A 14,948-nucleotide genomic window follows, 5' to 3' on the forward strand; every position below is an offset into this window, starting at 1 on the left:
GTCGCCCAGCCATACAGACAGCTACTCAACCTCTGTATGATGAGGCACAAGTGCTGGGTGATGTCATGCTGCAGGAGAGGGTAAGAGAACACACCACTGCGGAAGGAGGGCCACCAGGGGCACTCCGATAGACAGCACACAAAAGTTAGATGTGCTGTCTGCCTGTCTGTCTGCTGGAACGCTCTGAACGGATAGGCGGCACCTCTAACTAAGAAATTTCTGTGTGCTGTCTGTCTGCACAGGTCGCACACCCCAAAGGCCAGCTCTGCCTACCATTACATATTGTATTACATATTACGAAATTGCATGGGTGTGGCTATGAGGGCTAAGTACTGGGTCACTTTTTTTTTATAATGTGCCAGGTGTCTGCTTTTAGAAAAAAATAATGGGTATAGGGAAATGTGATTTTATATTATTATTCACATATTATTTTATATTAATTCAGTTTTACCTATGTGAAAAATCCATTAATCTATTATTTAGAATTTTTTTTGCTTTTAGTTTGTAAAAGGATACGAGAATAAATACAAAAGGATGAACAGCAGTGAACGTGTGCGCATGGTGTCATCTGGTTCCACCTCCATTGAAAGTTTGAAACTTTTATTGGAAAAACAAGATGGTATGATTTCTAATATTATAATAAAAATCATATTCCCTCATCTAATATATTAACCGCTACATAAACTTTTCTGACTTTGTGTATTGGCCCCATACAATGCTGATTTATGCACATTTGCAAAAAATAAAGGCCAGAAGCAAAAACAGTAGTAATTTCTGATAACTTGACACATTTGCAGTCCCTAATGGTGTGTTTACACAGAGAGATTTATCTGACAGGTTTTTAAAGCCAAAGCCAGAAACAGACTATAAACAGAGAACAGGTCATAAAGGAAAGACTGAGATTTCTCCTCTTTTCAAAATCATTCCTGGCTTTGGCTTCAAAAATCTTTCAGATAAATCTCTCTGTGTAAAGGCACCCTAAGCCCTTAACTACCATGTATATTCCATGTACATTATACACCTTAGGCAAGTCCCAGGTGTGCCTACTAACAGTGCACCGCCTATGGCTACACTCCTGGGCCATTCGTATCCCCTATGTACTGCTTGTCTTACCTTATTTGTAAGGTTTTCTATTACTTTAGTGTTTCCTTCTTTAAAGGGCTAGGACCAATGGGAGAACACATATACTATGTAATAGTCCTTACTATTTGATTGTGTTTCAAATAATTTCCCCTAGACTTGGAGCAAGATAATGACATTACAAAAGGCCTGGACCTGGTACCTTACAGTTTGGTTCATCCAGTCCACGTTGAGAAGAGGAGACCGGTTCTCTTTGCTCCTAGCACACTCGCCAAAACCATTATTCAAAAACTGCTTAACTCCTCTGGTGCCTTAGAGTTTAATATATGTAAGCCAGGTAAGTGTCTTCAAGGTTAACTGGTAAATGCAAAAGAAAACACAAATATCTCCTTGCATGGCACACTGATTTTCTTTAACAGCAAAAAAAAACAAACTTAGAATTAAGGGGTGGATCGCCAAGCGACTGTGTATAGGAAATACACCAATTGCAGGGAGAAGTGTTCGGCTTAGCGCTTCTCTTTCTCAACTTTCTCATCTCACTGCAGGAGATGAACTCCATTGTAATCAAGATGCAGTGAGCCAGAGAGTGAAGTGCACTGCTAAAAGCTTCCCCCAGCTCTAATGATCAGTGAGGTTCTAAACACCCAGTCCCTGACTGATCAAAACTTTTGACATCTCTTGTGTCCTAGAGATAAGTTGCTTTTAAAGGTGATAAGGATACGTTAAGAAACTTTTAACATGTCAAAAATATAGATGGGTGGAGATTCAGGGACTAATAGCCACACAATCACTAAAACAAGCAAACATATGCCATCAGATACAGTAGGTATCGTGTCTGTTCATTTCCACTAGGCACTGTCAGTCTCTCCTAAGAAATCTCAGCATGCTGTATTCAGATCTCTTCCTAGAAGTTTCTGTAAACAATAGTTGCCCTGTAAATAGCTTGTCATAGCTTGGAGTATATTTCACATAAAAGTATTTATTAAGTATTTTAAAGCGAATGTACCATCAGGTACATTCACTTTAAGTGTTGCAAATGAATAGAACGGTGTTGGTGTGGGGAAGCCGGTGCTGCAGTCCTTTAGTTGAACCACGGCCTGGTTCCCTCGCACAGCGTCAGTCTATTACCAAGGCAGACCAGGCCGACCCCCAGAGTGACAAAACCCCCTCCCCTCTGTGACAAGGCTCTATTAGAATAAATGGAGCAGCGTCATAGAGGGGCGGAGGTTTCCTCCCACTAAGGGTGATAGACGTGAATAGAACGGTGCTGTTCTATAGGACCAAAAATAGGACCACAGCACCGGCTTCCCCCTGATGAAACATTCCCTTTAAAGCCAGCTATAACTACACATGTATTTTATTCCTAGAAAGTGGAATTAAAGAAGTGTTTCAGAGGAAACAGAAAACAGAAACAATTATTTACTCAAGAGAAAGGAACCTGAGCATATATGAGTGGATTACTCCAGCTAATATCGAGTCTGTGATTTCTAAGGTACGCTAAATACACTTTTAGGCCCCATATGTGTGGTCATGACCCCATAGTGTGGGAGATATTTAAGACTGTTAACATAAACAATCTAGTGAAGCTTTTTCCAGAATGACCACTTACTATCTGCTATATAGACCTGGCTATAGGGTGATGTTCTCATTATACCAGCTTTTAACATGAGAGTGGTCTTTTAGGGTCACAGTGTAGTGCAATATCTAGAACAGAACTTCTCAAACTTTTTCAGCTTGGGCTTCACCCAACAAAGTGATGTCTGTGCCTCACCAGACTGAACAAGAGAATGCCGAGGTCTCACCATCTGTGGTGGAGGTCCATACAAAAAAAAAAATATATATATATATATATATATATATATATATAGATATATATAGATATATATATAGATATAGATATATATTGCTCAGTCTACCTTTCATTGTCTCCTAAACTCTGTATAGGTAAAGTACAAAATGAGTCAATAATTTTCCTAAACCGGAGATTGTTGCAGTCAGGGAAAGGACTATGCAGCTTATAGTCACCAACGTCACCAGTCTCCATCCCCAGCTGTGTTTTATTAATAACTAGGGGGCGCCTCGCTGGTGAGGCCCACCTTACAGTTTGAGAAGCACTGATATAGAACATGAAGGCCTGATTTTTTTGCCATGTCTTATGTATGTACAACTATACATTGCACTCAGCTTAACCCAGGGCTGGACCAAGACTAACAGCCCTGGCACACAAGCCCAACCAGTCTATATAAAAAATAGCCATCCTCTCACCAATGCATTAAAGCATGGGTCTCCAAACTGCGGCACTCCAGCTGTTGCAAAACTACATTTCCCATCATGCCTGCACAGCCAAATCCAAAGCTTTAGCGGTCCAGGCATGATGGGAGTTGTGGTTTCGCAACAGCTGGAGGGCCGCAGTTTGGAGACCTGTGCATTAAAGGGTTTGTCGAGTGATTAAACCTATTTTTAACGGTCTAATAAATGAACATATGTTGGGAAATATCTACCTTGTTGTCTTTAGCCCAACATCTGGTCTAGTATTGCTCTTGTATACAGGACACTAGCTAGGAATTCAGCCAGTTCTATCTCTGGTTATGTAACATATTCTCTTAATATACTGATGCAATGAAAGTTTCAGTTAGGCATTTATATCTACCAGTACATTTAACTTGATTTTATTATCACTGTATTATTATTATTTTTTTTTTTAGAATACACACTGTTTGCTTGATGTTGGATTGCAGTGTACAAAGGACTTAATCAAAGCAAAGATGTTTCCCATTATTCTTTACATTAAAATGCCTGAGAAGAACATGAAAAAGTTTAGGTATTGTAATTCCTAATGAATGTCTAAGTGGCTTGCGTCAGTGCCTGGGTCATTGTTTTTATTGCTTTTATCGAACTTAATTCTAAATGGAAAACATGACTTTTCCCTCTTAAACGGTTATCCAGGTTTAGAAAAACATAGCTGTTTCCTTCTTAAAACAGCGACACACCTGGTCCCAGGTTGTGTGTGGTATTAAAACCGGGCTCTGTTCACTTCAATGGAACAGAGCAGCAAAACCACACCCAAACTGAGGAGAGATGTGTTGTTGTTTTTGGAAGAATGCTGCCATATTTATCTAAACCTTGATAACCCCTTTAAGGCTATGTTCCAACACAGTATTTTTGTTCAGTATTTTGCAACCAAAACCAGAAGTGGATAGAAAACACAGAAAAGCTATGTTCACACACTGCTGAAATTAAGTGGATGGCTGCCATTTAATGGGAAATAACGTCCGTTGTTTTAACATAACAACGATTATTTGCCATTAAATGTTTTGAATCCATTCCTGGTTTTTGTTGCAAAATGCTGACCAAACTACTGAAAAAAAATACTGTGTGGGCACACAGCCTAAGGCTATGTTCACACAGTTTATTACAGCAGCCGTTGTTTGCAGTGTCAAACAACGGACTCCATTTAACATGTTCCTCTGCCGATACTGCTTATCGGCTGAAGAAACATTATTTAAAACCTATTGAAATGTGCTGGCCATATGGGTGTGCCTGTAAATCAATTAACCATTTATTTCCATGCACACTACGGCCAGTATGACAGATACACAGTGTGTAAACTGTCAATTATTTACGGCCGGTCAATTTCCACAGCGGTATTAAACAGCATATTGTTCAATACAGTGTGTGAACAACGGCCATTTTTTCAGTTGATTTCAATAGGACAACCGTTGTTTTAATCAGCAACAAAGGCCGTTCTTTTCATAAAAAAATATACAAAGTGTGAACATAAAACACCAGAATTGCTGATTTTTTTTAAATTGCATATCAGAAAAAAATTTATAAAAAGAAATGAAAATTTTTCTGGTACAACAATATGATATTAATAACAACTAGAGATGACAAAAATGACACATAAACCAGCCCTGTAGGTGGAAAAATAAAAGCACTTTGGCTCTTAGAAGGTGGGGAGGAACACTGCATTTTTTGGCCCGGACGAAGGACCTCGGTCCTGAAGGGGTTAAAGTGCTAGACTACCTCTTTAATGATCCGTGTAAACTGAGCATTGTATTCCTCTGCTGCAGAAGGCTGTTGTCCAAGCAGGAGAATGAAGAAGAATTTTTACGTACTTGTCGCCAGAAAGAGAAGGAGTTAGAGGCCCTTCCGTGTCTCTATGCAATTATAGATCCAGATACGTGGAACACCTTTGATGATCTTATTCGTGTCATCAAGGAAAGGATTGCAGAGGAACAAAGGAAGACTATTTGGATAGAAGATGAACTTTTTTAAAGGAACATGTGGTGTAAATCCATGAGTCGACCTCTGATGTAAAGACTTTCAATAGTCAATTGTTTCAGAATTATTTAGATTTACTACATGATAACAGAGGTGTCCAAAGGTGAAAACCACTAATGGCAGCTACTTCAGTATCAGCAAATGAATGCCTACATACCCCCAACCACCCATCCACTTCCTCCTATTACCCAGCTTGTGTGTGACAGTAGTTTTAGCAGATGTGTGGTGTTTGTATTATGTTTATGGGGCATGATATTCTGGGTGGACAGTACTATGTTTCCTTCCTAGCAGGTATGTAGCAATGCACGGTACATGGGGAGAGCCCAGAAGACTAGTGAATTTACATTTCATGAAGATTTTGTTTTAATAGAAATGTATTATTAGTAATCTACAGGTGTCAATGGGTACAGCTCTTTACTCCCTTAAGAAATGATGTGGAGAATGTTTTCTTTTAAGTTTTTGCCTATTCACATTGTGCCAGCTTTAACTTTTTTTATTTGTACATTTATGAAGCTATAATGGTTTTTTTTGCAGGACCATTTGTACATTTTTACGGTCCATCTCAGCATTTATATAAGTTATTGTTTAATTTATAATATGCAAAGCCATCTGCTAGGGCAGGGATGGGGAACATCCATCCCTGTCATAGGGCATTCCTCGGGTATGCCCTAACCCCTAATGGACACCCCTTCATTAGGGGCTGAGGCTCCCCTCATCTGCACTATGACATGTTTAAGGATCCCACACGGTCCGACATATTTTGCACATTTCTATTTCCAAGCAGCCATAGAATGTATTGTTAGTTAAAATATAATGCATTATAAGATATACGTATATAATATATAATATATATATATATATATATATATATATATATATATATATATATATATATATATATATATAGTCCAGAGATGGAATGTAGCTAAAATATTATTATGTAATGCAACAGAAAATAAACAATATAAAGAGAATGCTGAGTATCTAATGTAGAGTTTGGTGTGTGTACATGTAGATCCTAAGCTGGATGCACAGTGGATAGCCTGACTATGCTGCTTGGCTGGAGGAGTGGTACCCTGCAGTATTGTGGAGAGGGGAGACCTTGGTCTGCTGCCAACTAGGCACATAGCTTACCTCATTATGTGCAATAGTAAAGAACAAGTCTTTATTGTTCTTCTAAGAAAAAAAAGGATTTAGAGTCAGCAAAACATTTTTACAATCAAGAAATTGAGAGGTACATTTGTAGTAGATTGGTATTGCAAGTGTAGAGAATCTTATTCCATGCTGCAAATGAACATAACTGAGCTCCTTTATATTTGCTCTTAATACAGGAACAAAACTGCAATGTTTTGGGCCTAAGTCCTTTATGAGGCTTGTGTAAGCAGATTCCTACAGCGCCTACTATACTTAAACCAAAAGGATGGTGCCAGTGCCTTTTCCTTGGGTGTCTTCTATGCTATAAACTCCCTATGGCACCCTAGTCAATTGTTGTTTTTTTTTACAACCTCAATTCCAAAAAAGTTGGGACACTAAACAAATTGTGAATAAAAACTGAATGCAATGATGTGGAGGTGCCAACATAGTTACATAGTTAATACGGTTGAAAAAAGACATATGTTCATCAAGTTCAACCAAGGAGGGGATGGAATACAGGGAAGGGGGAGGGGTGATAGGTTCTATACATATGCATTTATATTATTTTGCTCTAAGAACTTATCTAGCCCTGTTTTGAAGCACTCTACTGTTTTTGCTGTGACCAGATCCTGTGGTAGACTGTTCCACAGATTCACAGCTCTCATGGTAAAGAAGGCGTATCGCCTCCGGAGATTGAACCTTTCTTTCTCCAGGTGGAGGCAGTGCCCTCTTGTCCTTTGAGGGGGTTTTACCTGGAACATCTTTTCCTCATATTTCTTTTAGGGGCCATTTATATATTTAAATAAATTAATCATATCACCCCTTAAACGTCTCTTCTCCAGACTAAATAAATGTAATTCTTTTAATCTCTCCTCATAACAAATGGTGCGTTTACACAGACAGATTTATCTGACAGATCTTTGAAGCCCAAACCAGAAACAGACTATAAACAGGGATCAGGTCATAAAGGAAAGACTGGGATCTATCCTCTTTTCAAATCCATTCCTGGCTTTGGCTTCCAAAATCTGTCAGATAAATCTGTCTGTGTAAACGCACCCTAAGATGCTCCATTCCCCTTATTAGTTTAGTTGCCCATCTTTGTACCCTCTCCAGCTCTAGAACATCCTTTTTATGAATCGGGTTCCAAAACTGGACAGCATACTCCAGATGAGGCCGCACCAAAGCCCTATAAAGCGGTAATATTATATCCCTGTCCCGTAAGTCCATACCTGTTTTAATGCATGACAATATCCTGCTGGCCTTAGAAGCCGCTGACTGACATTGTGTGCTGTTCTGTAGTCTATTATCTACAAGTACACCCAGATCCTTCTCCATCAGTGACTCCCCCAGAGTAACTCCCCCCAGGACATATGATGCATGTGGGTTATTAGTACCCAGGTGCATAACTTTACATTTATCCACATTGAACCTCATTTGCCAAGTGGACGCCAAACACTCAGTGTGTCTAAGTCATCCTGTAACATCTGCACATCTTCCATAGACTGTACTATACTACAAAGCTTGGTGTCATCTGCAAAGATAGAAACATTGCTGTTAATTCCATTCTCAATATCATTAATAAACAAGTTAAACAGAAGAGGGCCCAGTACTGACCCTTGGGGTACACCACTTATTACCGGGGACCATTTGGAGTAGGAATCATTGACCACCACTCTCTGGGTACGATTATTAAGCCAGTTTTCAATCCAGTTACACATTAAACTTTCCAAACCGATAGACTTTAACTTACCCATCAGACGTCCATTTGCCTTACGCCAGTCCCTCGGCACAATACCAGTAAGCAAAGAATCACGGAATATTACATACAAGGGTAGAGAAATTACAGAACTGAGTTCCCTAAGAACTCTGGGGTGTAATCCATCAGGCCCTGGAGCTTTGGTTACATTGAGTTTGTTTAATTTATCTTGGACCATATCTATAGTAAACCAGTTCAGTACATTACATGTGTTGGCTGCACTGGCCCCACCCACCTCAGTACTGGCCCCACCCACAACAGCTCCATTCTCTTCTTTTGTATATACAGAGCTGAAGAACCCATTAAGTAACTCAGCTTTCTTCTGATCCCCAGTTATTGATTCCCCTTCGCCATTATTTAGGGGTCCTACATGCTCTGACCTTGGTTTTTTTGCATTAATATATTTGAAGAATTTTTTTTTTTTTTTTTTTGCTATCTATGGCTACCTGCCTTTCATTGTGAATTTTTGCTGCTTTTATTACATTTTTACAGGTTTTGTTAACTTCTTTGTAATGTTTAAACATCTAATATTTTATTTAGAATAAAACACAAATCACAGATCAAAAGTTTAAACTGAGAGAATGTATAATTTTAAGTGAAAAATATGTTGTTTCAGAAATTTCACACTGTCTACAAATCCCCCCAAAAAGTTGAGACCATGCTGTTATTACCACTGTGTGGCATCCTCCCTTCTTCTTACAAGAGTCAACAGATGTCTGGGGACAGAGGAGACCAGTTTCTCAAGTTTAGAAATAGGAATGCTCTCCCATTCATGTCTAATACAGGCCTCTAACTGTTCATCGTCTTGGGCCTTCTTTGTCGCGCCTTCCTCTTTATGATGAGCCAAATGTTTTCTATAGGTGAAAGATCTGGACTGCAGGCTGGCCATTTCAGTATCCGAATCCTTCTCCTATGTAGCTAGGATGTTGTGATTGCTTCCCTGAAAGAGATGACGACTAGATGGGAGCATATGTTGTTCTCGAACCTGAACCTAGCTCTCTGCATTAATGGTGCCTTTCCAGACATGCAATCTGCCCATGCCACAAGAACTCATGCAACCCCATAGCATCAGTGATGCAGGTTTCTGAATGTAGCGTTAATAACAACTTGGGTTGTCCTTGTCGTCTCTGGTCCGGATGACATGGCGTCCCACTGTTCCATAAAGAACTTCAAATCATGACTCATCTGACCACAGAACAGATTTCCACTTTGCCACACTCCATTTTAAATTACCCCTGGCCCAGTGCGAAAGGCTGAGCTTGTGAAGCTTGCTGAAGCTCGATGGATTAAGTTCACTGACAATGCTTTCTGGAAGTATTCCTGAGCCCATTCTGTTATTCCCTTGACAGAGGCATTCCTGTACGAGGTGCAGTGACGTTTAAGTGCCTGGAGATCACGAGCATCCAGTAGAGTTTACGGCCTTGACCCTTATGCACAGCGATTGTTCCAGATTCTCTGAATCTATTGTTGATGTTATGTATGGTTGATGATAAGTTGAAATTCATTGCTATTTTACGCTGGGTAACACCATCCTGGTATTGCTGGTATCTTTCTGCGCAACAATGGTGGAATTGGTGACACCCTGAGTAGCTCTTTTTATACCCAAACATGTTGTCAATTCACCTAATTAGTGTTGATTGGTCTTCCAGCTGTGTGTTTTATGCTCAATGTAATCTTTCCAGCCACTTCTTGCTACTTGTCCCAACATTTTTGGGATTTGTAGACACTGTGAAATTTTGAAATTTGTGAAGATTTTTCACTTAAAATGATACATTCTCTCAGTTTAAACTTTTGATCTGTGATTTGTGTTCTATTCTGAATAAAATATTAGATGTTGGCACCTCCACATCATTGCATTCAGTTTTTATTCACAATTTGTTTAGTGTCCCAACTTGAGGTTGTAACTTCCCTACCGTTTTGGTGCTGCAAAAACCAGTCACATGACCTTCAGAGCAGTCTTCTGGTTCCCCTCTATATCGGGTACCCATCAATCCCTCCTAGCTCACCCACAGCCTTGATGTTGATTTAGGGTGTCACTCTTCCATGTCTCCTTGCCCCTTCATGACAGCTGTGCTTATGCCACATTGAGAGCCTTCTGCATAATAAGGGTGGGTTCACAATGAGAAATCCGCGCAGAGTACCTCCGGCGGATTACATCGCTCGTCCCCCCTCGCATTTCTGCCTGTGCCGTAGACTCCATTCTATGCACTAGTGGAAATCCGCCGTCCACTAAAATTGACATGTCATTCTTTCAGTGGACAGGGGATATTGCCTGACCATAGAATGGAGTCTATGGGACGAGCGGAAATGCGAGCAGGGATGAGCGACGGAATTTGCCAGAACTTGTCCACACGGATTCCTCAATGTGAACCCACCCTAATAGTACATACTATTGTGGTACCATCACTTGTGGTGCTGTTTTATGGCGATAATGACAATTGTGTTAAAAATGGCAGTTTTACATTGGCTTCCATAATCTCAGTAAAACTGCATATTTTTCTACAACAATTTCATAAAATGGCTGTGGAAGGGTGCTCACTGCAGCACATGCACTGCTATGAAGAGGTGACATGCCACTCCCACCTATGCTGAGCTCCCATTTCTGATGGGAGCTGCACGTCACCCGATGTTTCTGAAACACTAACAGCGGTGGAGAGAGGGCAGCCCAGTATCCGGCAGCTGCAGTGGAATGGGACATGTTATTATATACTGTCATGTCCCCACAGCATCCCCAATTATGAATTTATCCCATACAACCCCTTTAAAGGGATACGCTGCTTCATTTTGGATCCATAAAAAAACCTTTAAAGGGAATGTATAATTAGAAATGGCATTATGTCAATTAGATTTTTATTATAAACAAATGATCTGAAATACATTTTTGATGTGTTGTTGACTTTCATTTATAGTATGGGACTATCCAGAAATGCTTCACTATGAAAATATTAAATACAGATGGGCAATACAGTTTTTTGTGATTTCATATTTTTTTCCTGCACAATGCAGTACATGTGGGGTATATACAAAACACAAAGGAAAGAAGGATTTCCCGATATGGCCACCGCCAGGGGAGTTTTTAAAAAGAACAAGCATGTTATATGTGTAATACAGGCTTACATCCAGATACTGAACTGAAAAGGAAATACATAAAACATTTCCTGTAAAACACTACTGTACACCACTCTTAATAGGCTGTAATACTGTAGATGACTGCAAATGTATTGATGGGATATAAATATATTAATTGCTAAACCTAACATTAAAGTAAAAACCCCATCAAGATGTTATTGGAGGGAGTCTACAAGCTTAGACCCTTGATCAGGTCTGTTCTGTTTGTGAATTGGCTAAGAACTAAGCTTGTGGGGCTCTTAAAGGGATTGTCCGGGCAGGACTCTTAAGCTGCATGCCCAGTAACTGGATGAAAGAAAATAACATGTCCTTGGCTCCAATACTAGGACACTCTGGTCCCCATTGTAGCAGACCCGTTCAGCAGTCACATACCTGAACCCAGAAATGGCCACACAATGGGGACTAGAGCAGCATAGTATCAGCTGCAGTAAGGAAGGTAAGTACATGTTCTTGTCATAGACGGATGTTGTTAACACAGTTTATTAACCCCTTAAGGTCAAAGCCAATTTTCGTTTTTGCGCTTTTGCTTTTTCCATTTTATGTTTAAAAGTCCATAGCGCTTGCATTTTTTCACCTAGAGACGTATATGAGCGCTTATTTTTTTGCAAAACCAATTGTACTTTGCAATGACAGGCATTATTTTTCCATAAAATATGCTGCAAAACCCGAAAAAAATCATTTGCGCTGTCAAATTGAAAAAAAGGAATTTGTTTTGATCTCGGGGAGTTTTGCATTTACGCAGTTTGCCCTATGGTAAAACTGACTTGTTATGCATGTTCCTCAAGTCGTTTCGATTACGACGATATGTAACATGTATAATTTTTATAGAATCTGATGGCTTTTAAAAAATTCAAACCATTGTTAACAAATATATGTTCCTTAAAATCGCTCTATTCCCAGGCTTCCTTCGGTCTATGGGGCTGTGTGAGGTGTCATTTTTTGCGCCATGATGTGTTCTATCGGTACCTTGATTGTGCATATATGACTTTTTGATCGCGTTTTATTACATTTTTTCTGGATTTGATGCGACCAAAAATGCGCAATTTTGCACTTTGGAATTTTTTTGCGCTGACGCCGTTTATCGTGCAAGATTAGGATTGCGATAATTTAATAGTTTGGGCGATTACGTGCACGGCAATATGTTTATTTGTTCATTTATATTTATAAAATGGGAAAAGGGGGGTGATTTGAACTTTTATTAGGGGAGGGGATTTTTTATTAATAAAAACACTTTTTTTTTACATGAACTAGAAGTCCCCCTGGGGGACTTGTATATACACAGCACTGCTCTCTCATAGAGATCAATGCTGTGTATATACACAGCAAACATCGATTAGATCGGTCATAGATTGCTTTGGCCTGCTGCAGGCCACAGCAATCTATTGCTGAGCTGGGATCAGTGTCATTGAGACGCTGAGGCACGGGCAGAAGAACGGATCTGCCCCCCCGCGATTGCAGGGGGAAGATCCGACCCACTAGACACCAGGGATGTGAGTAATAAAGCCCTTCAATGCAGATGTCAGGTTTGACACCTGCATTGAAGTGCTTAATTAGCGGGCACGGCAACGGGACCCGCAGCGGCTAATAGAGGCACTCCCCGGCTGCAGATATCAGCTGGGAGCCGCGCCATTCAGAGCGGGGTCCCGGCGGGACCCTGTTCTGAACACCCCCAGATACGTCATGGGCCGCTAAGGGGTTAAAAAAAGGCCTTTGTGGTACAGCGGTGGAAATAATTGAAATTTCAATTATTTTCTGCTGTTGTGCATTGAATTTAATGCATTTTTCAGTACAACGGACGTTGTTTGACACTAACTACAACGGCTGTTTTATGTACATTGTGTGAACATAGCATAACATTTGATGCTGAACATATCGCAGCAAATCCGCTGCGATACTTGTTACCATAAGAGTCTATAGCTGCGATACTCGTTACCATTTGAGTCTATAGCCCTGGATGCTCAGTGTATTTTAGTTCCGCTGTTATACTGTATGTGCAGCGTTAAATCCACTGCAAACTCATTACATGTCAATCTACCCTAAAGGGAAACCAAGAGCACTGTTGTGTTCCCATAGCACCCTGAGAATGGAGGCCCGCTGAATTTAGAGGTGGCACTCTGCAATGGCGTTACTCCAGTCAGTGCTCATCACTGCAGACTGCCAGATGAATATTTAGACGAGGGATGGGCAGATTGGTGAAGCAAGGGCTGTAGTCTTTCCAGTGCACCAAATTGCCTCATTTACAGAAGGTCATCACTGGTCCCACATGACTGCATTCATCCATAGCCTGAATACTAACTTTCTGGCAGAGATTTTAGAAACGTGTGATTTATGCCATATCCTTGAGTAAAACTAGGGAACATTAATCGATGGACCCCAATGCATCCCATATTTGGGAGAATACATTTACTGTTTCGGTGTGCTGAGGTTTGTCATAAATGCCTGTGTACTACTAGAATTTTGCATGTTGGAGCTCTGTTTCTGTGATAATCTGTTCATTGAATTTATTCATCAAACACTGCAATGAACATTCCTTAGTAGTAGCTATAATTAAAATGTTTTCTGCAGCGTATCTGGTTAATCAATTATGGTGAAATACATAAATGCTGCATGTCACTAGAAAACATGAGCAGGGAAAATTGTGTATAAACTATTGTATCATGGAAAAGAATTCACATCTGTCAAGATTTTTTATTTGCGCATTTTTTTTAAATTAAGCATATTAACAAAGAGCACACAATTCAAGGAAAAAACTGTCTGAGGCTTTATGAATTGTTGACTAGATCAATGTTTAGAACTAAATGGTTTTCAAGAGCTATTAGAGGACTAGTTGTCTAATGTAGAATTTTTGTAAAATACATCCAGGGCTGATAATACATGTAATGGGGAGGTTGATGGAGGCTCCCATGACTAATGATCAAGTGATCAGGCATTGTTCTGGACTTCCTGAGGAGTATTTCATCAATGGCTTTCCAGCTGTAAGGTCAACGTCCCATCACTAGATTCTTAGGATTTGGGCTGTACAGCTGCGGAATCTTTTAGTTTCTGAGCTGCTAATTTTTGAACAAGCTCCTCTACTTCAATTTTAAAAACAGGAGTGGGGTCCTAAAACACAGAAGGGGGGGGGGGGGGAAATTAGGTGATCGTCCCTTAAGCGAGAACATCACTATGGAAACAGATTAACAGCTATACATTATTTAATCACAAACATTACATTATAGGCTATTTGATCTGTATAGGATTTGTATCCAGTACTTAGAATATAAATCCAGTAAGTTCTACAAATAATGATATGGAAAATATGCTGCAAGAGAAAACCATGGTGAGTAGTGAAGAAACGACATACTTTGTGCACATATACCATACATACAGTTTTATGAATCCTTAATAAATACACACCTTCTTTTCTAAAAGTCTTTGTTTTTCTACAGCTTCTTCTAAACTTAAACCAACCCATTCTGCTTCCTCCAGTGGGATCTCATATTCCTGGGAAGGAAACAAATAGATTGTGGAAAAGTTCATTACAACATAGAGGACATTCATTGAGGGCGTTGCACCTATTTTTTGG

The 14,948-nt window shown here is 39.9% G+C and overlaps 2 protein-coding genes across 5 annotated transcripts in view; one reads left to right on the forward strand and one right to left on the reverse strand.

The window, feature by feature from the left end:
* Positions 1-6,195, forward strand: part of CARD11 (caspase recruitment domain family member 11) — a 103,861-nt gene extending 97,666 nt beyond the window's left edge. For all 3 annotated transcript variants that reach the window (XM_069983634.1, XM_069983633.1, XM_069983635.1), the window contains exons 20-24: positions 502-619; positions 1,238-1,417; positions 2,448-2,572; positions 3,786-3,901; positions 5,154-6,195. In XM_069983634.1, coding sequence (XP_069839735.1) covers positions 502-619; positions 1,238-1,417; positions 2,448-2,572; positions 3,786-3,901; positions 5,154-5,358 — 744 coding nt within the window. In that variant the 3' untranslated portion in view covers positions 5,359-6,195. The remainder of the gene's footprint in view (positions 1-501; positions 620-1,237; positions 1,418-2,447; positions 2,573-3,785; positions 3,902-5,153) is intronic.
* Positions 6,196-14,051: 7,856 nt separating this feature from the next.
* Positions 14,052-14,948, reverse strand: part of MRPL28 (mitochondrial ribosomal protein L28) — a 7,886-nt gene continuing 6,989 nt past the window's right edge. For both annotated transcript variants that reach the window (XM_069983636.1, XM_069983637.1), the window contains exons 5-6: positions 14,780-14,866; positions 14,052-14,485 (exon numbers count right to left, since the gene is read on the reverse strand). In XM_069983636.1, coding sequence (XP_069839737.1) covers positions 14,387-14,485; positions 14,780-14,866 — 186 coding nt within the window. In that variant the 3' untranslated portion in view covers positions 14,052-14,386. The remainder of the gene's footprint in view (positions 14,486-14,779; positions 14,867-14,948) is intronic.

The sequence above is a fragment of the Dendropsophus ebraccatus genome, chromosome 9 (genome assembly GCF_027789765.1).
Source record: "Dendropsophus ebraccatus isolate aDenEbr1 chromosome 9, aDenEbr1.pat, whole genome shotgun sequence".
Lineage (NCBI taxonomy): Eukaryota > Metazoa > Chordata > Amphibia > Anura > Hylidae > Dendropsophus > Dendropsophus ebraccatus.